We start from the raw sequence: 26,052 nt of genomic DNA on the forward strand, positions 1-26,052 counted from the left end.
GACAAACAAAGTGACACGTAATTTTAGTATATAAAGAAAAAATAAATAAAATACTCTTTCAAACAAAATTTCCAAAAAAAAAATGTTTTTTCTGACTTCCATGTTGATATAATCACTTAAGTGACCTTGCCGTGAAAGGTTAGATTGCTGCCGTTAAATATTTTTCACCAGCAGTATATGGCAATTTCTATAAGTCTATGACTACCCTTGCGAGTATGTATCTTGCAAATTTCATAAAAATATTGAATTGTAGATTTTCTTGATATTAAACCGAATGACTTGCATTTACCCAAATCTTACGGGCGCAAGTCACTTTAAGAATCCTTTGTTGGCAATCATTGCACTAACGTAAAGAATGTTGTGGTCCAATTTTCTGCACAATCACGACAGTAATGGTATTTAGTTAACCTTTTGGAAACAAATTTTCTTTAAAAGGGTTTTTGAGGCAAGAAAAACACAACGCACACATATACATATGTATATAAAAGTTGAAATTTGTTGCCTTGAAATCATTGAAAATTGCCAACTCGTTCAGAGATTTGCTGCGAAATAATAGATGGGTGGTTTGGTGATTAGTTTATTTTTAATGCTTAGTTTAAGGTCGGTTCAAAGATAGAAAAATACAAGTAATTTATAAACCCGCCGATTAACAGGGTTCTTGATTCATTATGCTTTAAAGTCTAGCGCGCGATGATTGGAAGATTACTTTAGTTCGGAAAATTTTAAAATTATTGACAACCAATAAACAGTGTAGCATACATTTAGGCGTACTTGAATCAAATCGACGCCATTACTTTCATTTACAAGCTACTTCTGATATTCTAAAATGCTTTTTGACACGAAAACTCCGAAAAAAACAAACAGTTACCACCAGGGCACATTTTTAGACGCTAAAATGCACTTTTAACTCTAGATCTACTAAGCATTATATGGAACAGTAAAAATATAGAAGAGTTAAAAATTTAAATTAAGTCTTGGAAACCACAAATCAAACTAGACTCCAAGCACATAAATAACAGCGGACCTTGTAGTTTGCAAAACTAAAAATTTTGACAATTTTCATAGCATAGTTTTAGGCGTAAGGCGTTGATACTTTGAACTACTGCATAAAAGAAGAATATTATGCCGTTTACTAGCTAGTAGTAACACTTTGTGAGTTTAGTCTTCCGATTTTAACCATAAACTTTACCACTTTTCGCATTTGGCAACTCTGGCAAGAGGCAAAAGTTTCTTCGGTAATCGAGTTTGCTTGAAGTTGTAGTAAATTGCTGTAGCCGCATTTGCACCTCAATTTGTTATGTATTACACACAGGCGTGGTTATTGGAAAGCATTGCTAAACATAGTGGTAACGCGATAAACTAGTTTATAGAGTTTAGTAACTAAAAAATGTGCGCTTAAAAGTATGCTTCAAAGTTTTATTGCCTCGCATGTCTTATCGAATAACTACTGTATATACATATAATTTAACCTTTTCAATACTTCACCGCAATCGCTAAAAGTTTCGTATGTCACTCGCCCTTTAACTGTTAGATTTTTGACAGCCATCGCTGCTTTGTTGTCTGTCGTCAAAATTCAATTTGTTGAATCACCAGAAATTGGTTTAACACTTGTGGTGAGTTTTTAATTGAAAGTGATTTAAGTTGTCGACTGTGCGCTTCTTGTGTGACAGGTAAATTTCTGTGAAGTCGCCACTTTTATTTTTTCCCAAATATCCGGTGAATATTAAACGCCTTGAGTTATGCTTCAAATTTCATGCTTTATATAATTATTAAAGTTCGCATGTGCTCGTTTGCTTCATGGTTTGTATTTCGTTACGACAAATTATCTTCAACATCTCTTTTCGTTGATCAACTTGTCATTTCGCTGTTAGACGCCCAAAAGCAACCTTGTAATTTTCTACGAATTAACGCCGATTAAGCAATTCCCGGTTCAAAACTAATTTCAGGTTGTGCATAGCGCTCTGCAGTGGTGCCGCTTCTACTTTTGCTGTAGACTTGACACAAAGCCTCGCGAATGCATTGTGCTCTTGTGGAATTTCAAATTTCCCTTAATTAGTGGTTGATTGCCACTTTCCATTTCAGCAGTTTGACAAAGTTATGTCTAATAAAAATTCAATTTCCTTTAGTTAAGGTGGATGGTACGAGTATAGGGTGTTTCAGAAAATATAAATTTGTGAAAATATGAACTTATGAAAATTTGAACTTGTGAAACGTTTGCAGATTGGTTGAGCCTTGTAGATACGTAATTTTTAAAGGAGGAAAGTAATCAAAGCAGAAGTTTACTTGAGGAAAGTCTTTTAATACCAACCCTATTGTATTTCTCGAGGATTGCATAATCTGTGCAGATCAAAATTACTTGTGATCACTGTTCCTTTGTGCTTTTGATGGTAAAAAAAATCTATCAGCAAGTGAACTCAATTCAGAGCTAGGCGGGGTTGAATTGGTTGCTTGGGTTTCATTAGTGGGTCGCACAGAAATTTCTCAAATTATGCTTTAAATTAACATAGTGATATTTAAAATTCATCATCTGAGTTAACATATTTAGATCTTCACATTACTCTAAACTAAATCAAATAGTATTTTGATATAAATTTCTTCTAAGGTATGTGATGTTTTCCGAGCCATAAACCATAACCATAACCATAACCTTCGAGGTCTTTCCAAGCAAGAAAAAAGCCTTGATTAAGCAAGCATATCTACAGATATCTTTAAGAGTTAGGATCTATCTAGTGTGGTCAGGACAAAGTATCCTATTCGGTCTCAATTTTATAGGGGATTTTGATCATTATTGTTTATTTGAAGGCCGCTAAGTTGAATAGAAATATGTTCTGATTTTGGTAGTAAGATTTTGGAAGGCTGCTGAGTTTAATGAAGATATGTTCTATTATCATATAGTAGAATATGTTCGTAAGTCCAGAATTGGAATCTGTTGCATATTGCATTGTTTGTTTAGAAACTTTCTTTTGTCATCCCTTTTCCACTGTGTCTTTCCATAGTCCTTACTTGTCCTTTTGCCTAATATCACAAAGAGCTCAGTTTAGCACCCACAATATACCGAAAAACCCTTAAAGGTTTATTATAACTTATTACCTGAATGATTTCGTGGAAACATAAATATTCTTTTGGTTCAAAAATCAGTGAATATTTACATTCTACACTCATTTATTTTGCTCGTATTTGCAGCCATGACTTAATTTGCACATTTTTTCCTAAAACCACATAATTTAGCTTTGCACAAATATTTGCAATTTAAATATAATAAATCAGAGATATACATCGCGATGCACATAAATTATGTGCAAAAACTTTTTAATGCTAAAAATGCAATATAATTAGTATTTTTGGATTTTTATAAACTTAATTGCTTTGCTTCGCCTAAATATTTACAAAACTATCTGCATAATAATGCACAGTTATTTCCCAAAAGCTGCAAAAACATTATTTAAATAAGCACAGATTTGCAAATAAAATATTTACAAATTTAATTAAGCAAATTCGTTTGAAAATTCGTTGAAATTCATTGAAAATGTTCAATCATGCTTCAAATTACTGACTCTCCGCCTTTCGCTTATAGCTTTGTTATTTTTGTTGAAAAATACAAACTATTTTAAAATAAATGATTGGCATTAATGCAAGAGCAAAATTACTGAATATTTTGCTCTAATTACCTGCTTTTTTAAAAATGCGCCTAAAAGTATGCTGCATTAACAACGGAATGTTTAGTATAGAAAAGTTTAAATTATAGCATGTTGGTGAATATTGAAAATTTAATACTTATTGGAAAATGGTTTTCGTATAAATAATAAAAATTCAAAAAAAAAACGTGCAAAACTCCTAAATGTAGGCCATAAATTTCAAGAAATGTAAGTATGCTCAAGTTTCTTAAATTTTCTAACAATATCACAACTTTCGTTTCACTTTTATTATTTTTTTCTTTGATTGTTGCCTTTGTAGTAATAATTTCGCAAATTGTTGGCAAATTTTCACAAATTTTCGCAATGCGCTGCACGAGCACACAGTGCAATGATCGTAAACGCTATTTGTTGTATAATTTTAGGCTTGAATTTTCAGCAGCAGTATTAAAGAAAGCAAATTAAAAAGAACACCGCACAAAAAGCTTTAATTTAAAAATCATTTTAAGAATCACAAATGATTTTAAATAAATTAACAAACAATTGAAAACACATGCAGCAACAACAACAAGCACCTATAAAGTGAATTTCTGTGTTCGGCAAACGATTACGCGTCGTGCTCGCATACAGTCTGAGCTCGCATATTGGTATCTCTGTCTGTGTGTGTGTGTGCGTCGTGTCGCTTAGTTGTGGCTTGTGGCGTAAAATGCCGCTGTGGGCCACCACTTTTTTATGATGGAGACATTCCTTGTCCTTGGGTTATGTTTCATAATATACGAAGCGCTGGATTTCTTTCAAGGATGCCTGCATAGTACGTCACCGAATTCGACCGATCAAATCGAGGCCTATCGCCGCCAATTGGACGAGCAGCGACAACAGCTGCAGCAAGAGCAATTCATAGCGAATTTGACGCCGCTCTTGGGCGCCCAGCTGTTGGCCGCCACCTCCAGCGTATCGCTGACGCCGAGCGATTCCACCGCCAGCATTATAAGTGAACAGTTACGCGCACAACAACAACGCGAACAACTCGAACAACAGCTAGAGGGCAGCATACGCAGCAGCAGCTGCAGCGGCGCACCCAGCAACGCCGGCGACAATTCGTTGAGTACGCCAGCTTTGCATAGCAGCGGTTTGGGCAGCACTTTCGGCTCGGCCGCCGGCAGCGGGAGCTTGAGTGTGGCCAGCGGCAATAGCAGCGGCGCTGCCTTTCGTCCCGCCTACCGTAGCGCCTACGAGTCGCAAGAATTGTACGCGACTTCGTCACTACCGCGCGACTACTACTTCCTGCAGCAACAACAACAAAAGAATAAGCATTCGGCGCGCTCGCTATTCTCGAAGTTCGGCGCTTCCAATTCCGATAATCGCATCTTTCCCGAGACCACAGCGGTGCTGGGCGTGCCTGCGGGCGTCATTACACAACAGCCAGCGGCGAGTGTGGTAAATCATTTTGACTGCTTGCCGCCGGCGACGGTGCCTGCCTCGCCTTTGGCTGTGGACTTGAAGCGCGCCATATTGAGTAACAATAATAAGAATAGAAACAGCAATAACAACAACAAAACGTACAACGAACGTAGACGCGCAGCGTGTGCGGTGGAAAGTGTGCTGGTGCATGGTGTAGCGGTGATTGCCAGTCCGTCGCGTGATCCGCCAAATCCTACTGCAACAACAACAACCACTTCGGTTAAACGTGCAAATCAACGAAATCGTAACGCCAACGCGTCGGCAGCACAAACGACTGCGCGCGACAGTGACGGCAGTACATCGGATTGTGAATCGGATACGAGCGGTGATTCGTCCGATTCGTCGGCGTCCGCTTCGGCCGGTTCCGCGTCGCTGGCCTCGTGCGGTGAGGATAGTGATCCCGGTTTGGGTGAGGAACGCGAGTTCGGTTTATCTAATTCGTGTTCGTCGTCGCATGCGGACTTTCGGGAAATCGAATGTGAGCGCCTAAGACGCAAGTGTGTGAGTGTGAAACGCATCTATAGTATATCGGAGAAGTTTTGAAAACGTAAAAACAAGTAAAACTCTAAGTGCAAAACAAAAGTTGGTTACTTTGAAGTGTTCAAAAAACAATTTGGAAAACAGGTTTGAATCGCTTTTGCTTTGGTAGTAAAAGTAGCAATTGCCGATTTTGTCAAAAAATTTATATGAAATATAATGTATATTTGCGCTTTACAGTTATACCACACCTTCATTTCACATTCTACCTTTATCGCTTCAGCTCACATTACCACTAAGCCGACTTCTGGTTATTCACTCATTTTCACTCTCACTTTTGTCAATAAATATTTCTTTGTTTCTTTGTTTAATATTGTGTGCTATTGTGTGTCACTTAACTCCACTTCTTTCTTTTTCACAATTTTTTAAATAGTAGAAGTGTTGAAATTTATAAAAGTATATTTTTAAAGCAACTTGTCTCCCGACGTTTTACACCTGAAATATTATAAAACATTGATGGCAAATACATAGAGGTTTGAAAATGTCTTAGATTTTTCAAGCGCTTAAAGTCAGGGATTAACTTTTATAAGTCTTCGCTCGTTTGTCTAGGAAATTGTATTTCGAATATCTGGTATGTACTCTACTCATCAGAAAATTTCACATTTTCCCAAATTTATGCTAATCTTTTTTTTGGAATTTCTTAATACCGAGTTTGTAAATGAAGTTTCACTATTCAATTTGTCTTGCAAACTTGAGTTTATGCTAATTGGGCAATTGTCTTTAAAACTTCTCACAACACTTACTTTACCATACGAAAAATATCTTTAACTCGAGTTTAACTCGTCTTCTATTGTTTATAAAAATTCAACTTTATTTCTAATTGGCACTAACAATTATGTTTTCAATTTAATTTCAATTACTATTTTGCGACTCGATTAGTTAAAACCTCGTTTTATAACAAACCCGACTTAGTTTTATTACATTATTCTCTTATTACTTTTCAATTTCGACCATTCTACTCTTCCTCTGTATACATTATACATATGTATATGTATATACATACATATATCAAATATTGCCAAGTTACAGTTCAAATTTCTTGAATATTCAATAAGAATGCTTAAATTCTCTATTGTAAAGGATGATCCATTTCGAGGTCCCCTACTTTTTAAAGAATAGACACAGAAACTTCAAATTAATTGGGGAATGTTCATTATCATTCGAAGGAACATTCTATGGCATTTATTTTTTGAATGTTATCTCTTTTAAATATTGGCCGCGGCTTCGCCTCAGGGAGTCCATCCATTGAATCTAAATTTCCATGACTCGTTCGGGCATTTCGGCTGGTAAGTGGTGAATGCCACCCTGGGAGGGCATCGTTATTTTGCCGCCTCGAATCGACTGTGAAAGCACGTCCAGGATTAAAGAAATATAAATGTTAAGTTTTTTGACTTCATAATTTTAGTAGAACGAACGAATTCTCGATATACTATACAAATCCAGTATAGAAATTGATTTAAAATTTTAAGTATATAGTACCATATTTATACTAAAAAGGCCCTCCGCTACTGCTTTTGTTGCAGCTTTTTCGGCAAATAAAGCTTCAAAAATTATCTCTACAAGATATTGTCCGTACAATGACCTACGACCGAAAAAAGTCAAAAATTAGCAAAATGGCGACGTTAGAAAAAATTTCAGACTTCAGATTAAAGAAGTGCTAGGTTATTATGCTTATCTGAAGAACTATTTACAGAAAAGATAAAATGATTAAACTGCGCGTTTACATTTTAGAAGGCTGTAAGTGAAAAGCTATTTGATTTATTGATTCGAAATTGCAGTATGTTGTTTTTGAAGCTATAACAACAGGCATGCCCCTTAATATGAAATATCTAACATAAGTTATTTTCATAACATTCGCAACAGCAAAGACTTAACATAAGCGATGTTAATAACAGAATGTTTTATGTGACTCTGTTTTCGTGCTATTTAATTTAATTTGATATTTTTTTATTTTTGTACAATTAACATTTGCACCTCCTTATACTCTGTTAACAGCATCATTTTAATAACAGTAGTAGATCAGTAGTTAACATATCTGTTGACAGAAGAACAATTCCATGACATTTAAGCAATCGAATTTACATTAAACGGTGTTTAAAGGTTTTATTTTTTTAAAACAAAGATAATTTTTATTTGAAAGATTTCTTGTTAAAAAGAATATTAGGCGAATAAAAATAGTATGAAAATAGTCATAACTTAATAAATTATGCTAGGAGAGAAATGTCAAAACAACATTCTTGAAATATTATTTATTCATTTAAGATAACAAAAAAAACACTGCGCACCCTCAAAACTGTTCATTGTATTAAAAATGGTGGCCCCTCAAAACAGCTTTACAGTAAGCTGTTAATTAACATCGCATAATTCCAAATTCGCTGTTGTCAGTTTTTAGCCGCAAAATTTGACATTTTGTATAGAATATGTTGGCATTTCAACTGTACATATAAATTGTTGTTATTTTTGGTCAAAATAAAAGCAGAAAATGAAACTGTAAATGTAAGTCCTAAAAGCCATAGACATGTAAGCTTTATATCCATACTTTCATAAACCAATTGAATGGCAACAAAGCTTTAGCTGCGTCGTTACAATTTTGTATCTGTTTGTTAAGCTGGATATTTTGCGTGGCTTTCGTTTTACTTGTACACCAACACATAAAAATACCTACAACAGCAACAACATTGTGTTACATGGGTTCACTTATTGCTAGAGTTGCTCCTGTGGTGTTACAGCTTTTGTCTGGGGTCATTATGGCGCCAGCATGCGGTGTCAAATGGTGACAGTAACAAACAGTGACAACAACAACAACAATGTCAAAGCAACAAAATCACCGCATATACCGAGGCTAAAGCTGAATGTCGGTGAAATGAACAAACGACAGCGACGCTGACGCCGACGCCATTTTTTCCGCGCGCATTGCCACAACAAACACAATAACAGCAATCGGTGTATTATTTTTTTTAGTTGTTGTTGCTTATTTTTGCCACTTTCATTTTATTTTTATTGCCAGCCAACATAATAGTTAGTTGCTGTCGCGCTATTCGGTAGTCGTTGGTGACGCTGCCAGCCACGCTGCCTGCAACCGCCTTTGTGTTTAGCGAGCATGCGAGTGGAGAGCGGCGGCTTTTGCTGGCTGCTAGAAAAAATGCAATTTTCTAGTTTGATGCGCAAACAGTGACGGCAGCAAAAATACATAGAGCGGTGAATGGAATGGTGGCGTTGCCTTGATTGGGAAAATAGCGCGCTATTTTTATGTGTGGGTGTATGTGTGTGTGAGGGTGGCGCGCGTAAACAATAGCAGCGCTGATTACGTGGAAAGCCGCTGCAAAACTAACGGCAGTTCGGTAAAAGAAATTCTGACGGCTGTCACAGCGAGCAACCAGAACGATGGGGAATAAAGAATAATGCTGGGGGGAAATAGTAAGAGTGTCAAGCGGGAGAAAGCTGAAAGGCAAGAGAAAGCGAATATTTAGCAAAAACTATTTTTCATATTAAAGCGCTATTAAATATTTGATATAGATGCCAGCTAAAATAGAAAAATACCATTAAAGGTTAAGAAAATTAGCTTATTATGAGCAAGCAGCGCTGCATGGAAAACAGCGAAATGTGCTACATTTCCGTTAGACTTAAATTTAGTGCATTATTTATGTGCCGTTACTACTTTGCATTCACAGTTACAATATTTTCTTCAATCGCATTCTCGTAAAAGCGAGCAAAATTAGGGATTTTTCAAGTTTTTTTTTCAATACATTCTTTCGTATATGTTGCTGTTGTTATTGCGCTCTTTGTGCCACAAGCTGCCGACTGATAAGACAGTCTTTTCATATCAAATCAAATAAAATGAACTGCCCACCAGCTAAGCTGTCAGGGCGCAGCAATCCGATTTATGCGAAAGAAAGAAGGCAAAAACAAAGAAAAAAAGCACAAAAGCAAAAATAAAATAGAAAACGGAAAATCACAAAAAAATATTTCTGTGAAAGAAAATCACAAAAAAATATTTCTATGAAAGAAGTCTCAGCAGTAGAACAATATATAGAAAGAAAATAACGTTAAAACTAAAAAAATCAGTAAATGTTTTTTTTTTTTTTTTTTGTTTTTTACCGTTATCTGCCCGCCGAGCAGCAGCCCAGCTGTTACTGCACATCCTCTCCCCCTCTATTACATAATGGACGCTAAATTTTGCAACGAACTGATTGGAAATGTAAAAGCTGCTCAATGTCTGTTCAGTTTTTTCCCCTCTTTTTTTCCAGCTCTAGGCACAGACAAAAAGAAATAATAATAAAAAAATCACGTTGTTAGTTTCGCAATGTTTTATATACTCAACGCCCGCATCTTTCATGTAATCTCTCCGATTGCGCTCTCTCCCGCTTTCTGCATTTTAGCTAACTTCTCATTATGTCTTGATTCAAAACCGATAGCAATCAATATGGTAATTGCGTAGAAAAAAAGGAAACTAGCAAAAGGGACTGATGCTGAAAGGCAAGAAAATGTGGAAAAAACGCGCTCATCAACTGCTATTGTCCGCCTATGTGCTTTGCCTGCACGGCCAGTGGTCTCAACGGTCACATCCATCCCTTTGGTGTATAGCCTTGCTTTGTTGGCCCGCCTGTGACAGACTGTGTGTAATTTATTTTAATTTTTGTTTTTCGCATCCAACTATGCTTAGTGGTAAACGCCGTTAGTGCTAATCTTTCAATCCTTTGCACTTACATGCTTGTCTGAGTTTATATATTCATACTATACCTATATATGTAGACAAGTAGTTATACATATATAGACAAACGCGTGCTTTCTAACTAATTATGCTCTTTTACTGCTTATTTTGCCTATTATTCTCTACACACTCTTTCCGTTTTTATCCTTCTTTCACATTGATAGCTGTTGTGTAAGCGCCTTACTTAATTGACAGCATCCACTGCGTATACGTAACCAAACGGCTTAGCCTTAGAGGCTTATTCAAATACATGTACTGTATACATGTGGTATATACATACATACTTATACCTAAGATATATGTATTATGCTTCTAGTACATCCATAACGTTTGAAGTTATAGTTTCTCTAAATCTTCTTAATACATGCGCTTAATTTGCGAAATGATACGGCAATGCGATTCAAAACAACCTTGTCAGCCAAATTAATACTCAAGTCTTACACGTGACAGTATAAGACGAGAGAAAAGAAATTCTTAAAACAACAAGCAAAAACGTTTATTTCGGCTGTACCGAGGCTTTAATATCCTTCACTGTTTCAAGTCCTCATTGCAACAACTTGATTTTCAACGTTCAGTTTGTATGGCAGCTATACTCGTATGCTATATTTGTCCAATCTGAACTATTTCTTCGGAGATTATATTACATTACACTATTTTGTATATTAAAGCATACTGAATTTCGCTAAGATATCTCGTCAAATGAAAAACTTTTCCATACAAGAACTTCATTCGTTCAATTTGTATGACAACTATATGCTATAGTAGTTTGATGTCGGAGGTTTCGACAAATTAGCAGCTTTTTAAGTGAAAAAGAACGAGTGCACAGTGTCTGATCGATATCTCAAAATCTGAGGGGCGAGTTCGCGTATTTAAATGTTCGAAACTTCATGACAAACTTAAAGCAAGCCAAGTGCTAGCGCAATACTTTCTTAATTGATTCCAGAGGCTTTCGGATATGCATATCCTAAATCCTTAAAAAAATTACCCAGTCATTGCAAGGTGTGCTCCAAAGTAAACAGGACTTTTTAAATCTACCGCCCCCTGGTGGCGCCACCTATGTAAGTATATGTCGACTAGTGCATTAGAATCTGCTATCTTTATCGATTGTCCCGTGAGAATTTCATGAAATTTTATTGATTGGAAGTGAAGTTATTGCGTTTTAAGTATCAGTATGTTTGTGTTATCGGTGCGAAAATGAGCGTCGAACAAATGTTGGCTCTTTGTTTTAAAACTGGTTAAACTTTTACCGAAGCGTTTCAATTGATGAAACAAGTTTATGCCGATTATTGCCTATCCCCACAACATGTGGGCCAATCAAAATCTATGATGACCCGAAATTCCATCAAAAATCAACCGAAATCATCATTGAAATTCATGGAAATGGAATTGAACGCCTCCAAAACAGCCGACCAAAAATTGCTCAGAATCCAACCTTCGAAGGACGATTATTTGACCAAAAATCACATTTTAACCATTAACCACTCTCCGTATTCACCTGATATGGCACCGTGCGACTTCTTCCTTTTCGGAAAAATGCATTTGCCCATGAAAGGAAAACGTTATGCAGACGTAGGGGCCATTCAAAAGGCTTGCACCGGCATACGGGCGGCCATACCGGCCAACGAGCTAAAACACTCGTTCGTGATGCTTTTGGACCGTGCAAAAATCTGTATTGAAGCAGAAGGAGACTATTTTGAATAAAATTAATTGATTTTGCCGAAAAAACCATTTGTTCTGTTTTTTTTTTTTTTAAGTCCTGTTTACTTTGGAAAACACCTTGTATACCAACTCAACCAACTAGTTAGGTATACTTCTGCACAGCATGCTTCTCCACAATGTTCCGCAACCATTGTCAGCAACAGGCAGGCGTCTATTGTATCCATTCTTTACCTCATTTTATACTAAATTGTTTACTTTTCAGAGAGAAAATTACTCGCCCCATATGTTCCTGAGAAGTTATTACAAAAGTGCCAGCGGTCGAGTGTGTTGTTTGCGTTTGTGTAAATTAAATTTTTTATTTGAAATTGCTTGGGGAAACTTTCACTTTGCGCCGCTTGTAGTCACTGAATCGTATTGACCGCAAATATTGGCGATAACAAATGTGAGATGACATTAACGTCACACAGCATCAACCTCAATTGCTAATAATATTTGATTTAACGGTGTTTACACAAACCAGTTGGCAGCTGTTGGATATTTCAGTTTGTTCGGATAATATAATTTTTTATACTCCAATTTTTGTATTTTTTAAGCAATCAGTGTGTATACTCTGGAGGATACGCACAAGCCATATTAATAAATTGCATGACCACATATTTTATATAAATGAGACGGTGTCTTGAGAAAATATGAAAGCAGAAGGTTTTTGTTTGAAAACTGAAAATTTGGGGCTAGTAAGTTAAAGTTAAAGTTAAAGTTAAAGTTAAAGTTAAAGTTAAAGTTAAAGTTAAAGTTAAAGTTAAAGTTAAAGTTAAAGTTAAAGTTAAAGTTAAAGTTAAAGTTAAAGTTAAAGTTAAAGTTAAAGTTAAAGTTAAAGTTAAAGTTAAAGTTAAAGTTAAAGTTAAAGTTAAAGTTAAAGTTAAAGTTAAAGTTAAAGTTAAAGTTAAAGTTAAAGTTAAAGTTAAAGTTAAAGTTAAAGTTAAAGTTAAAGTTAAAGTTAAAGTTAAAGTTAAAGTTAAAGTTAAAGTTAAAGTTAAAGTTAAAGTTAAAGTTAAAGTTAAAGTTAAAGTTAAAGTTAAAGTTAAAGTTAAAGTTAAAGTTAAAGTTAAAGTTAAAGTTAAAGTTAAAGTTAAAGTTAAAGTTAAAGTTAAAGTTAAAGTTAAAGTTAAAGTTAGAGATAGGGATAGGGATAGGGATAGAGATTGGAATTGAAATAGAATAGAAATAGAGATAAAGATAAATATAGGGATTGAGATAGGGGTAGAGAAAGAGATAAATGTAAAGGTAAAAGATAATACATAGAAGATAGGCATAGGGATAGAGATAGAGACAGAGATAGATAGATAGAGATTGAGATAGAGACAGAAGTAGACATTATATTACAAAGATTGATTAAAAAAGTTTAACCAAAAAAAAAATTTTTTACTCAACTTCTGCTTTTCTTAGTGTTTTAGAGTTAGAGTTTACTTTTATATTCAAAGTAAGTAACTAAATACGGTATGAAAAGTAATTTAGTGACCTCGATGGCAGAAGATAGGCAAAAAGCACTTAATCACCAATAAGCAACGGGAAATGATAGTACACATTTTACGTTTTATGTCGGCGCATTTCTTTGCAAAATTTTTAAATAAATTTTTTATTTGATTAAATGACACGAGAAAGGAAGAACTTTTGCTTCGAAGCAGAAAAGAGAATGAAAAACGAGTTTGTAGCGCAGATAAAGGTGTTACAGAGCTAAAGTGCGGCTAAAGTTAAGTTGTACAGTGAAACGCAAATAAAACATACATTTATGCATCTGTGTGTGTGTGTGTGTTTGCTAAAGTTCGCAGTTTGCACTGCGTAGCGCAACGGTAATTCTTTCTCATTTCTGCCGATTCACACACAGCGGCGTAAGCAATCATGACAAAGCGTTGTATGTATATTTTCCCCCACCACAAACCGCCTAAAGTTCACTACCTCCCGTGTTTGTTGCTGTTGTTCTTGTTTAGTACTGACTTCATTTCATTTATTTTCCTTGGCACTCTGGCCTTTTGGTATCTCTCCACATTCTTCAAATCGTATTTCCTTATCATCTCGGCTGATCGTTAAGTCTGGCGTAAAAGTTGTCCTTGCTTGTTTGTTGTTACGTTTTCTAAGCTCGCCGATGCTCGCTCGCGTGGTGCGCGGGTGACGGCGGTTTTGGCGTTGAAGATAAATTACTTTTGTGTTTGTGTTTTCTGGCGCATTTTTGTCATTGTTATATCGCACGTCGTTCGCCTCTTGGGCCGGTGTGTTTGCAACAATATGAAAGTCTTTATGCCACACAGCACTTTACTCACACTCTCTCGCCTACGCTGCCTCTACACTTCTGTTTAGAGATAGGTGGGTGTTTACTAAAAGCGGGGGGCTGGTGATGCTGCTTTCGTATGCGCAATCGCTAAGGCGGAAGTTGCCATTGTCGTGAATGTTTAACATCCGTTTAACATCAATTTCATTCTGATACAGTCACAAAAAGGCTGACTTCCCTACAAATGCATGCATATGTATTAGAGGGTGTATAGGTTATGCTACCGACCGTTTGTAGCTCGACATTTAGAGTCTCATGGCTAACATAACCTTTCTAATGCGATGAAACTAGGTCCCATTTAATGTTTAACTATTTATTGTTATTAAAATTGTATATCAAAATACAAATATGGCAAATTTATTCCGAAATTTTCTATATTAATTTTTCGGGATTGAGAAATTTCGGGATTGTATTCGCAAATCTCTACAGTTTGGCTATTTTTTAAATATACTTTCCTTCCAGATTTTTTTTGCGGGATTTCGAAATTTTCGTATTGAATTCATAGGTATAATTGAAATTTTTAGTATGCTTAAAAACGGTTAATTTTTTCGTTCGTTTTTCTGAACTCTCTCTCAATTATAAAATTTTTGCTATTCATAACTTAATCTTCCATTTTAAGATTTTCTTTTTCGGGATCCCGAAATTTCGGTATTGATAATTTTTGCACCTTGAGTTTTTCAACTTTCTCTCAACTATAAAATTCTTGCTATTCATAAATTAATCTTCCATTTTAAGATTTTCTATTTCGGGATCCCGAAATCTCGGTATTGATACATAGTTTTTGCATCTTGAGTTTTCCAACTATTTCTAAACTCTAAAACTGTTGCTATTCATACAATAATTTTCCAGTTTAAGATTTCCGTTTTCGGGATCCCGAAATTTCGTGCATAATTTTTCCGTACAACAAACCTTAAGCACACACGAAATGAGCGACTATTGCATTGCCTTAGTGTATGCGCTAATATATCTTTATGTCATGCTATTTCCGTAGATTTTACGGTACTTTATTGCAAAAAAGCGGCATTATAGGCCAAACAGCGGCTCATCTAAGCCGTTAGCGTACATATAAGCAGATACATATACACTTATATTTACTTCATGGCATTAGCGCATCACATAACCTATTGCATAAGCACATTAAGCCACATCCGTGTGCATGTGTATGTGTGTGTAATGTTATCGCCACTTTGAAACATTGCCTTTTGGCTTTGGCTTGAGCCCTCTTAAGACCTGACACATACATACATATGTATATAGAAGCATATATTCTATGCAACACTGTGTGTGTGCGTTGGAAAATTGTACGGTCCTTTCTATCATATACCCATAAATATGCGCCGTTATTGCCAACCGCCAACACTTACACACACATACATGCATGCAATAATAAATACAAAGCCGCCACAGCGCCATCATCACCGACTCGCACATCCTTTTCAACTGCGTGATAATCATTTTAAATTAAATCATAATTTTAAACACATTTCCGCTGACGTGAAAAATTTACTTAACAGGAAATAAAAAATTCCCAAATACTAAGTGTCCCTGCTGTCCCATAAGTAAGTGCGCGAGTATTTTGTTTTTATACAGTCATTCCCGCGGCTGTTTTGAGCGCCGTCGCTTACCGCACATTATTTACGCCCTTTAGAATTTTAGTGAGATTACAGGAAATTTGCGGTATATTAGTCTGTGTGGGCGGGCAGCCGGGCGGATGCCATAATTATTACTAATATTTCGTGCCGTTAGTCATGTCGACGTGCGAAATATGAATAATTTGAAAATGCGCAGCAAATTTTAAAACGGATATTCGGGGAAATTCGGCGAAATTCGTCAAAAGTTTGGGAAAAAGTACTGTTTTTTTAATGTGTCAATTTATGGTAAAAAGTTTATGCTGTGAATACAAAGTTGTTGCGATAAATAATTTTTTTGAATTTTTACAGACCTTTTAGCAAAAAATTATATGCTTGAAATAATAAAAGATTATTTTGATATTTTGATTTGAAAATGTTCAAACTTTCTACAAATTCAAATTTGAAAACTAATTTATGTGTTTTTATTTTTAATTTCAATGTTTAATTTTTCCTACCTCATCCATTAACTTCGGAATTTGCATGCTATTTTTAATATGTGGTGGGTTTCAGCGGGTAAAAGCGCAAATATATGTACTTGTAATTATAGAGAGAGAATATTTTTTATAGCATACTAGAAAAGTTATATGTCATGACAATTTTAGAGCTGAAGACTGATTTTTGTAAAAATAAATTTAATATTCAAAAAAATTTTAATATTTGTGCTACAATTGCTACTTTTACAACATGAGAGGTTACAGTACCTAAAAAACAAAAAAATCACATGCGATATTTCTCAACTGATTCAAATATTAAAATACAATATTTATAAAATTTTATCGTAAGAGGTTACAGTATCTCAAAAAAATAAAAAAAATTATATAAAAAAAATTTAAAAATCGCATGCGATATTTCTCAACTGCTACAAATATTAGAATTTAATATCAATAAACTGTTTCGTGGGATACTTCAAGAATTTTTTTTCCAGAATTGCGCTATTTATACCTTTAATATACAATATTCCATAGTTAATATTTTATTTTTTTTTGGCGATGTGATAAAAAGCTGATAGCTAGAAGCAGAAATTAAATATTTTTCAAAGGAAAATAGTTAGACTTCAAGTTGTTTTTCTGCATTAATTATAGAGATAGTTGCTTTAACTATAAGCCTGCCACCTGTCTGAAAATTTTAACGCAACGAAATTCGTAATGAAACGAAATAAAGAGTTTTGTGTAATTTGTAGTTAAAATTATTTTTTAGCAGAGTTGCCACCTGATGTAAATTTTAAATTTAACGAAAAAAGTTGCCCGTTGCCTCACGAAATTTAATGCAAATTGAACAGCTAGCAGCACGCTTGCAGTGGAGAAAATATTTTTGGACAGAGTTGCCACCTGCTTATATAATCTAAAACGAATTATTTGGACAACATTGAGTAGTTCTTATAGGCTTAAATAGTTTTGGCAAATGCTGCCACCTGTTCACGAATTGTTAATGCAAAATAAAGAGACATGAGCACACTGTTTTTTGGACAGTTGCAGAATTTTACCTTATCTAAACTGATAAAGTAAGCAATATTGGCTTAAGGGGTTGCGTGGGTTTCGTCAGGTAAAAAACAGCATTTCTCCAACATTTTCTTTTATTAACAAAAAAATTCTGAATTTTATGGAAAACAATGTTTTAAGGAACATCTAAAGTGAAAAAAATATGTGTTTTAGTTAAAACCTTAACTTAGAACTTGGACGAAGGAAAAAAAACTGAGAATTGGAGTTTTGGCAGACAATTTTACAAAAAAATAGTTGTAATCGAAAAAAAATCCATCGCCCAAGCCTTTAAGAATTGTATCACAAAGACCTGTGTAAAATTTCATGAAGATCGGTTGAGTAGTTCTCGAAAAATCTTTCCAACCGACTTCAAAAACACAGTTTCGAGAAAAACGCGTTTAAAGACGGCGCACTTAGCCTAGCTAGCTCCAACGCACAAGTACTCAACGCTGTATCTCCGAAACTATTACTCGGATCAACTTGAAAATTTAGGATAATATTCCGAAAGTGTTTAATAAGACAATAAAATATTCGAATTTTTGAAACCCGTAATCGCATGTAACCCCTTAATAGTAAGTAATTGAATTAATTTAATTAAGAAATATTTAAAAATTAATTCGGAGTTTTCGGCAGACAGCTTTTCCATTTGCGCTATGATTTCCTTTTTTTCATTATAAAAATTATTGCGAATCAGTTGAGAAACCGCGTATATTCCTTTACTTATTCGGTACTGTAACTTTATGCATTTCATTAAACAACTTCTCTACTTCCTTATAGAATAGAAAATTAAACTCAAAATTTTTCGAAAAATTATAAAAAAGAAACATTACTGAAAAAACAACAATAAAATCAAAATAAATACATATGTACAAAAGAAAACATATAATAATTTTAATAAGAAAGTCTTGTGGATGAATCAAATGTTGAAAACTTCGGAAAACAAAGCAAAAACAGTTTACGTAAACACTTATTTAGAAGTGTGAATAAAAAAACTACAAAAGAATAATGAAATCGTTTTCCAGTAATCGAGTTCTTATCGTTGCTAAAAACTGTATTGAAAGCGAAAATTTTCAACTAAGACAAGAAACTTAAGAATGTGTAAAGGTCTGGAGAAAAGTAAACTGCCTGCTAAGTAGGCCAAACTCTTACCAAAACCAACAACGATCAAGAAAAAGCATGGAAAATTAATTTAAAAAACAGTAAAATAAAAATCAAATGCAACAATAAAAAACCTATAAAAAATCAGCAAAATAATTGCCAAAGCAATTGTGCATAAATTTGTAGCAACAACAATCACAAGTAATGTCAAACCACGATACAATAATTACAGTAGTGAAATAACTTAGCGAACAACATAAACACCATGGTGCACTTACAATGAAAATGAAAACAAATAACTAAGCATTAAACTTAAAAATACTAGAGCTGAAAATTTTAAAACACAAAATCTATTTAGTCAACCTAAAACATAAGAAAAACACGCCAAAAACAAATCGAATTAGCACACACCCATTAGTGGTGTAGTTTAAAAAGAAAATGGATTCTTTGGAGCGTCTGTTGCGCGCTGCGCCACTGCCGCGCACGCTGACCAGCGTCAATGGCGCCGTCGCTAAGGGACAACAACGCGCTTTGGTGCACGCCTCTTTGGCGGCGGCCACCGTCGGCCGTAAGGGACGCCACTTGACGGGCACATTTTGCCTCACTGGCGACACCATGGAGGGCATTATACAGTGTTTGGTCTTCCTGAAAGCGTTTTCGGTGAGTAACAGCTGGTTGGAAAGGTAGTAGCATCTTGGGTGCTAAAGGCTGATTGTGTTCCAATTATGGCATATAATTTCTTTTATCAATAAGTTGTGCAATAAGACTACACTACTTTAATATCTTTTGATTTTCAATTAATCAATCAAAACTTTCTTCAAATTTATTAAATATTTCTAAGAAACTGTTCATTCTGTTTGGTTCGATACTTTTTTAAGACAATAAGTTTTTTGTGCGTTTTATAGACTTTTATTTTCTTTTGTCTATTTTCGGTATTCCTTGCGGAATGCGTTCTCTTGTCTATGCTCTGTGGTAACAGAAGCGATACAGATCCCTAAAATAGTGCCCTAATCATTGCTGATGACACTGTAACCTACAGTGACCTCTATACAATCCTACAGGCTGCCGTAATTTGTTTCTGGGAATATTGATTAGTTTCTTGAACCGTTTTGTATCGAACTCACCCAGAAATAGCCTCGCATATCACAGTCCATACACTTGTTGCCAGTGTGGTTTTCTACTGGCCGTTTCCTCTTTGTGTAGCTCTTCTCGTAAAGTGTGAGGACGCAAAGCGAAGAACGGTTCCGGTTTCATTCGACTGTTTGCTGCAACTTTTTTCGCCAGAAGAAAGGCTAGTTCAGTTAAATTGTTGGGATCCATGCAATTAAGTTGTAATTTACTGTAAGGACCCTGAAAAGCATTTGTATGCACTCCAGTACCATTGCTGAATTGTTCCCAAAGAACGAGATTGCCTTAAGTGACGCTTGGCCATCACTCGCTTCCCGCTGTTGTTTTTTCTAGAATAATCTCTACACATCTTCTGTTGCTTGAAAACATGTCCATGAGCGCTGACAGTTTAGTACGTGGTCCCACCATAATATCATTGCATTGTGCTCCTAAACATCTACTAAGGAAGGAGGGGATTTTCCCATTCACTTTTTTTTAGTCCAATGAGCCTTTGAATCTCTTTTCAAAGAACATTATTTTGCTAATGTCGTCTCTAGGAAAAAGTGCCAACCGTAGAGTCTCTTTAAAAATACTTTGTTTTTGAGCGCTTATTACCCTCTTCTTGTCATGTTCTGATCACAGCACCTTTTTGATGTCATCTCCATAACGACTTGTAGCGGAGAGAGATCCAGAATCACCTCTAGTGCAGCGTTTAGGCACATGCATATCTCACCAGAGATGCATATGCATCCCAGCCTCAGCATTTTACGCGCTTTTTCCACCTGAGTTTCGAATCTACTACTAGACATTTTATTTCATCACACTTGCCACTTCCGCCCCATTGAGCATTAGCGGTCTCAGCGATGAAAGAGTTCTACTTCTTGTGAAAGAAAAGACGGTCGTTGGCTATCTTTTTGCTGAGGAGTGTTCTCTTTAAATGATGTCACACAAAGTGCTCTCAAACTTTCCCCTTGCTATAATGACTATGTCATCCACGTATCCTTAGCAGCAGATGCCATTTGAAGTTAGCAAATCCAGAAGCACACCTAGAACTAGGCTCCATAGCAAAGCTATCAGCCCTTACCTCCAAAGGCATCTCTTTAACGTTCCTTTCTGGTGCTACGTGAGTTTATATTAATTTCAGCGAACTTCGTTCTGAGAGTCGCATTCACCACCTTATGATACGTGGACTAACTTGCATCTATCTGACACTGGAACCCAGTTGCAAGTATGGCCTATTAAACTATGAAAATAATACTTAACCGCAACGTGATTCTATTAGTTCTATGGAAAAAAGCACCGATTAAGCAGTAGCATCATCCTAAAGCCTTTTCATTACGGGGAAACTAATCTGCTGCGTGATGGATTTTTAATTATGATAATAACAACTTTGTCTACTAACAAGTATTGATTTCCGAAGCCAAAAGGCCAACCGCGTCTCAAATTTGCGGAAGTGCTGTGTTCTCTATCACTATTTCTTTTTCAATTCTTTATAAAGATTTTCGAATTTCCGGGTAACTTTATACCTCAATATGTGAGTTATTTTAACAAAATGGGGACAGCGTGTTTTTCTTATAACGGTATTTCATTGAAGATCCATTAACTTTTATTCGTGGTTTTGTGTACTATTTCTGAAACTTGAAAACCAATCGCGTGTGACGAGCGACCACTCATTCATTGCTAATTCGTTTATTTGTTTACTGACATGTTTGTTTATTCTCGAGTAGAGCAAAATTCGAATTTGCTGTTTGTGAAACCAATTCAAGCATACCTTTAGGGTCAGACAGCATTTTTGAGAGCAAATATTGAAGAGTAATAATATCTGCATAGACTTGAGTGACTCAAAGTGTAAATATACATTTATTTGTGTGTATAGTCGAGACCTTTTTATTCGATATAAAACAATGAGTTCAACAAAACAAAATTATGCATGATTAAGGTTCACATGATTAAACGTTTAAACGCCTAAGTGCTTACACGAAATTTGATTGTACTTCGGAGACTAATCAAGAAGGGTTTAAGGCTTTTTAGGCATTATATATAATATATAAATATATATAATATACAATATTTATAATATTTCCATGTATGTAATTATGTTTTTTTGCTTTTCTCTTTACAGGTGAGTTTGTTAATGGCACTACTTTTTCACTCCTAAACCTATGCTACATTTTTTGTTAAACACGGAGTGTCTCAAGAACATTGAGTTTACAACTACTTGTCCTGTCAAAGTGAGTGTTTTTGATTTCTTTTCGAGTTTTCGAATTTTGACAAACAACTTTTGAAGTATTCAATTTCTACTGCATTTCAATTTTATTTCGTAAATATTAACCGAATACAAAAAAAAACTTCGTACTTATATAAATAACACGCAACTGTGATTGCCTAAACAAGAAACGTGGGCCACAGGCTTAGCAGGGCCACTTCTTTTGGCGTTCAAATGCCGGGGACACCAGTACGGCCCTCCTTGCCAACGGAGGTCATCGAATTCGCTGGCATGCGTTTTCTCATTGCCGACACTCCGCACAATGTCACCCTTCGACGGTATATACGTAATTTACAGAATCACGAAGTTTCGCTGTTGGTCGGTGTTTGCGATGTCGATTACGATTTAAGCCCGTTTGCCGATGCCGGCATTGAGGTGAAGATTTTGCATTTCGACAATGGCACCTTGCCTAATGAGCGCTTGAAGAGACAGTGGTTCCGCCTGCTGCACGAAAACATAACGGAACATCCCGACACGTGCGTGGCTGTGCACTGCCAAAGCGGTTTGGGGCGTCCGGCGCTGCTGGTGGCCATCGCACTCATTGAATTGGGCATGCGCTTTGACATTGCGGTCGCGGCCATACGGAGCAGGCGTAGAGGCGCCTTCAGCGAGGCGCAATACGAGTACCTCAAGCACTATCAGCCGGAATTGTTCATTGGACAACGCAAATCGGGCAACTGTGCGCTGCAGTAGTGTTGGCGTTGCTGCAGTAAGTTCGAAGGAAGTCTGAAAAAAGCAGGAAATGTATACAGTTATCATTTAAATTTGTTAGCGCGTGTGTGTGTGTGTTAGCGTAGCCTAAAAATATACCACAATATATGTATATCCAGTGAAATTAAATTATACCGTTATTTGCATGCGCGCAATTTCACCAAATTCAGCAACTGCTTATGCGCTATTTTCCATTTGATTCACCTATATGCACACATACATTCTTTGTTATTGTATTTACAACAATTGCCAACTTTCGCTTTCGCAAATGTTTCTGGTCTCTAAGTAATGCTTCTTTTGAATTCAGCATTTGTCGCGCACTTCTTTTGCGCCGCAAACTTTTAAGTTATGCTGCTACAACAACAACAACGTAAAAAAATAGCGCAACAACAATATATTGTTGAAGTTTTTAAAAGCGAAATTTTAAACGCTTTTACAGCCGCACTCAGACTGAATTCTTTTCAACAAGCTGTTGCCCTACTCCCGTTAAGCGAAAGTGAAAATAAAAATATAAAAAATGCAAATTTGTAGTAGGTGGCAACAACGCGCTTTAACATTTATAAGCGGGAGTGTTTGCTGTATATACATACATATATATTTATATATACTCGCTTACTTATATATAAACAGGGAGCGAAAATATGTGCGTGTATGCAATTTTTAATTCTTCCTGAAGCCTTTGTTTGCATTGAGACATATACATATTTACGTGCACAATTTCGTACTAAAATGTTGCAGCCGCACATTAAAAGCCAGGTATTCGCTTACATTAGCAGCAGCTTGTTTTAATGGTGGCTAAAAGTTTTGCCAAACTGGTGTAACCCATATAGCATATGTGTTATGTGAAAAAACGCGCTTTTTCGATTTTTTATGGCGAGGTATATCATTTAGTAAATGAATAAAAATTGTGTAAATTTACAAAATTTAATGTACTATGGTAATAGGTGTTTCATTTTGAAGAATTTGGGGTTCTCTCGATCCCGCAGCCCCTCCTAGTAGGCTCCGATAAAAGGTGTCTGCCGGTGAACAAGTTTTTCTGCTAAAAATTATCTACAATCTAAAATTTCCAAAATAATATTAAAAAAAGTATTAAAATTTGTTTCAGTATTCTTATATTATATTTGCAATCTATAATTATCAGAATCAAAACAGGTTTAATATTGCTCCATTGAGGCTTATCTATATATATTCTTCAAAAACATGATTTGCCGAAAATATTCTTAAAACTACTTAAAACATATTTGGAATGTGAGTTCTTTTAAGCATCTAGCATCCCAACTGTTGTTCAGTAGATGTATTGCCAGTAAGTTTTCATGATTATTGAGTCTATCTAAGTATCTTCCACAGGCTTTGTTGACTTCCTCTTTAACAAAATCTCCATTTAAGTCTTTGTAGGTTTCAAAGTTGCTTATATACCAAGGAGCAATTACAATGCATCTTAAAGTCTTAGATTGATATCTTTGGAGGATTTTAATGTTGAATGTACTTGCCGTACCCCATAACTGTTTGAGGATTGACTTGTAGAGTCGCACTTTATTTTCAAGACTAAGTTGTGATCACAGGCCTAAAAGCCAGTACATTTTTTTGCCTTAAATTTCAATTTCTCTCTTATGTTGGTTTTTCAAGTGAGTCTTCTGTCTAAATAAAGACCTAGATATTTGACAGTTTCACTTTTACTTTCAGGTATTGTAGAGTCATTTAATGATACGAAGGGATATTTTTCGGTTGTTAATGTAAACGTTATTTGAACCGAGTTCTGTGTATCGACAACATTAAGTTGTTCTTGTAAATGATGTGAGGTGTCATTATGGTTAGAACTTGTATCTGTAAGTTGTTACTTCTAAATCATCGATGATCGGCAGGTCAGCTGTAAATGTTGTATATAACACTGGACCCAAGACGCTCCCAGCATCAATCGTAAACAACACAGAAAATCCACCATTTTCTTGGATATAGAATTAATGGTCATTTAAAAATTACTTTATAAGTAGATAGTAAGGCTTTGTGAACTATTTTTTATTTTATAAAGTAGGCCTGGATACCATATTTTATCGAACAGGCAACATTCTCTTTAAAAGCATATATTCAAATACCTTAAAGAAGGTCGCCAGTAAACTAATTGGATAATATGAAGAGGGACTCTTCTCAGGTTTATTAGGTTTCGGAATCATTGATAGCTTAGCACGTTTTCATTGACTTGGGTAGTGGTCGAGTCGAAGAATACAATGCAGATATGAATGAGCTGTTTGTCTGATTATAGAAAAGTAAGTCCATAAATTTTATCAAATTCAGGCGATTTTTTAAGTTTTATGTTCTTAATCTTAGTCGTTACTTCTTTAATAGAAAGTTTTCGCATAAGCAGACTCATCAAGCAAGGCGATTCTAAAAGAAATCTTTCTTCCTAGATCGTTATCTGACAAATATATCCAGGAACGTCGTGTTCAAATTTGATATATCTGAAATTCTGTTAAATTGTCGCATATAATGCAAAAAAAAAAAATAAAAGATTCAGTTTATTATTTCATCTTCCTATTATTTCATTGAAGCAGCTGTTTAGTGGGGTCCGTTTTGACTTTTATGAGAAAATTTACTTTGCTAGAAATTAAAACAAAAATAAAGCCTACAAACTAAATGAAATACTGATATTTGGACTTATTTTTCCAATTTTAAGCCAAAATGCGGTTTCTTCCATTATATTTTATGCACTGATTGCCCTGAAGTCAGTTTATATTGCAGCAATATCTTATAGTTATCTGATCTGAAAAGTTTATTCAAATGTTGCATCTTTGCTTTAGGCAATAACTAATGCAGAAATTCCTTAAGATATCTTGTCAAATGAAAAAAGTTTTCCATACAGTTTGTATAGCAGCTATATACTACTATAGTTGTCGGCCTTTTCTATAAATGAGCACTTTTTTCTGGTGAGAAAAGGACGGGCTCAGATGGGGTTTTTTAAATCGACCCAACTCGTCACGCTTATCATTTATATAATGGGTTGTCAAAAAAGTCTTGCGGTATTTTTATTGATTTTTTTTTTTTATTGAAATTGAAATGAATTTTTGATGACTCATGCCCAGCTCTTGACCGATGCTACGGCTGCTACTATGCCGGTCTCTTTCGACCAATTCAGCGATTTTATCGCAATTTTCGACGACAGGCCTTCCGGAGCGTGACGCATCTTCGACCACCTCTACACCAGAACGAAAACGTTGAAACCATCGTTGTGTGGTGGAAATGGAAACTGTATGGGGTCCATAAACTGCACAAATTTTTTTGGCGGCTTGAGATGCATTTTTGCCTTTATCGTAGTAGTACTGTAAAATATGCCGTATTTTCTCTTTAGTTTGCTCCATGTTTGCGACGCTATAACTCACGAACGACTTAAAAGAAACGACAATCAATCAAACACGTGTTAGCGCGTGAAATGAGCTTTCC

The 26,052-nt window shown here is 35.5% G+C and overlaps 2 protein-coding genes across 17 annotated transcripts in view; both read left to right on the plus strand.

Annotated features, from left to right (window-relative positions):
• LOC126759801 (probable serine/threonine-protein kinase dyrk2) overlaps positions 1–18,729 on the plus strand; it is a 43,087-nt gene extending 24,358 nt beyond the window's left edge. Inside the window, exons 2-3 of the mRNA XM_050474923.1 lie at positions 4,058–5,717; positions 18,213–18,729. Of these exons, the coding sequence (XP_050330880.1) occupies positions 4,365–5,636 (1,272 nt within the window). The 5' untranslated portion in view covers positions 4,058–4,364 and the 3' untranslated portion in view covers positions 5,637–5,717; positions 18,213–18,729. The remainder of the gene's footprint in view (positions 1–4,057; positions 5,718–18,212) is intronic.
• LOC126759799 (neurobeachin) overlaps positions 1–26,052 on the plus strand; it is a 624,909-nt gene that overhangs the window by 382,704 nt on the left and 216,153 nt on the right. For 13 of the 16 annotated variants that reach the window (XM_050474905.1, XM_050474913.1, XM_050474906.1 and 10 more), the window contains exon 1: positions 18,873–19,193. The exons of the other annotated variants lie outside the window; for them this stretch is intronic. In XM_050474905.1, coding sequence (XP_050330862.1) covers positions 18,972–19,193 — 222 coding nt within the window. In that variant the 5' untranslated portion in view covers positions 18,873–18,971. Of the gene's footprint in view, positions 1–18,872; positions 19,194–26,052 lie in introns of those variants that run through there. 16 annotated transcript variants of the gene reach the window in all.

The sequence above is a fragment of the Bactrocera neohumeralis genome, chromosome 5 (genome assembly GCF_024586455.1).
Source record: "Bactrocera neohumeralis isolate Rockhampton chromosome 5, APGP_CSIRO_Bneo_wtdbg2-racon-allhic-juicebox.fasta_v2, whole genome shotgun sequence".
Lineage (NCBI taxonomy): Eukaryota > Metazoa > Arthropoda > Insecta > Diptera > Tephritidae > Bactrocera > Bactrocera neohumeralis.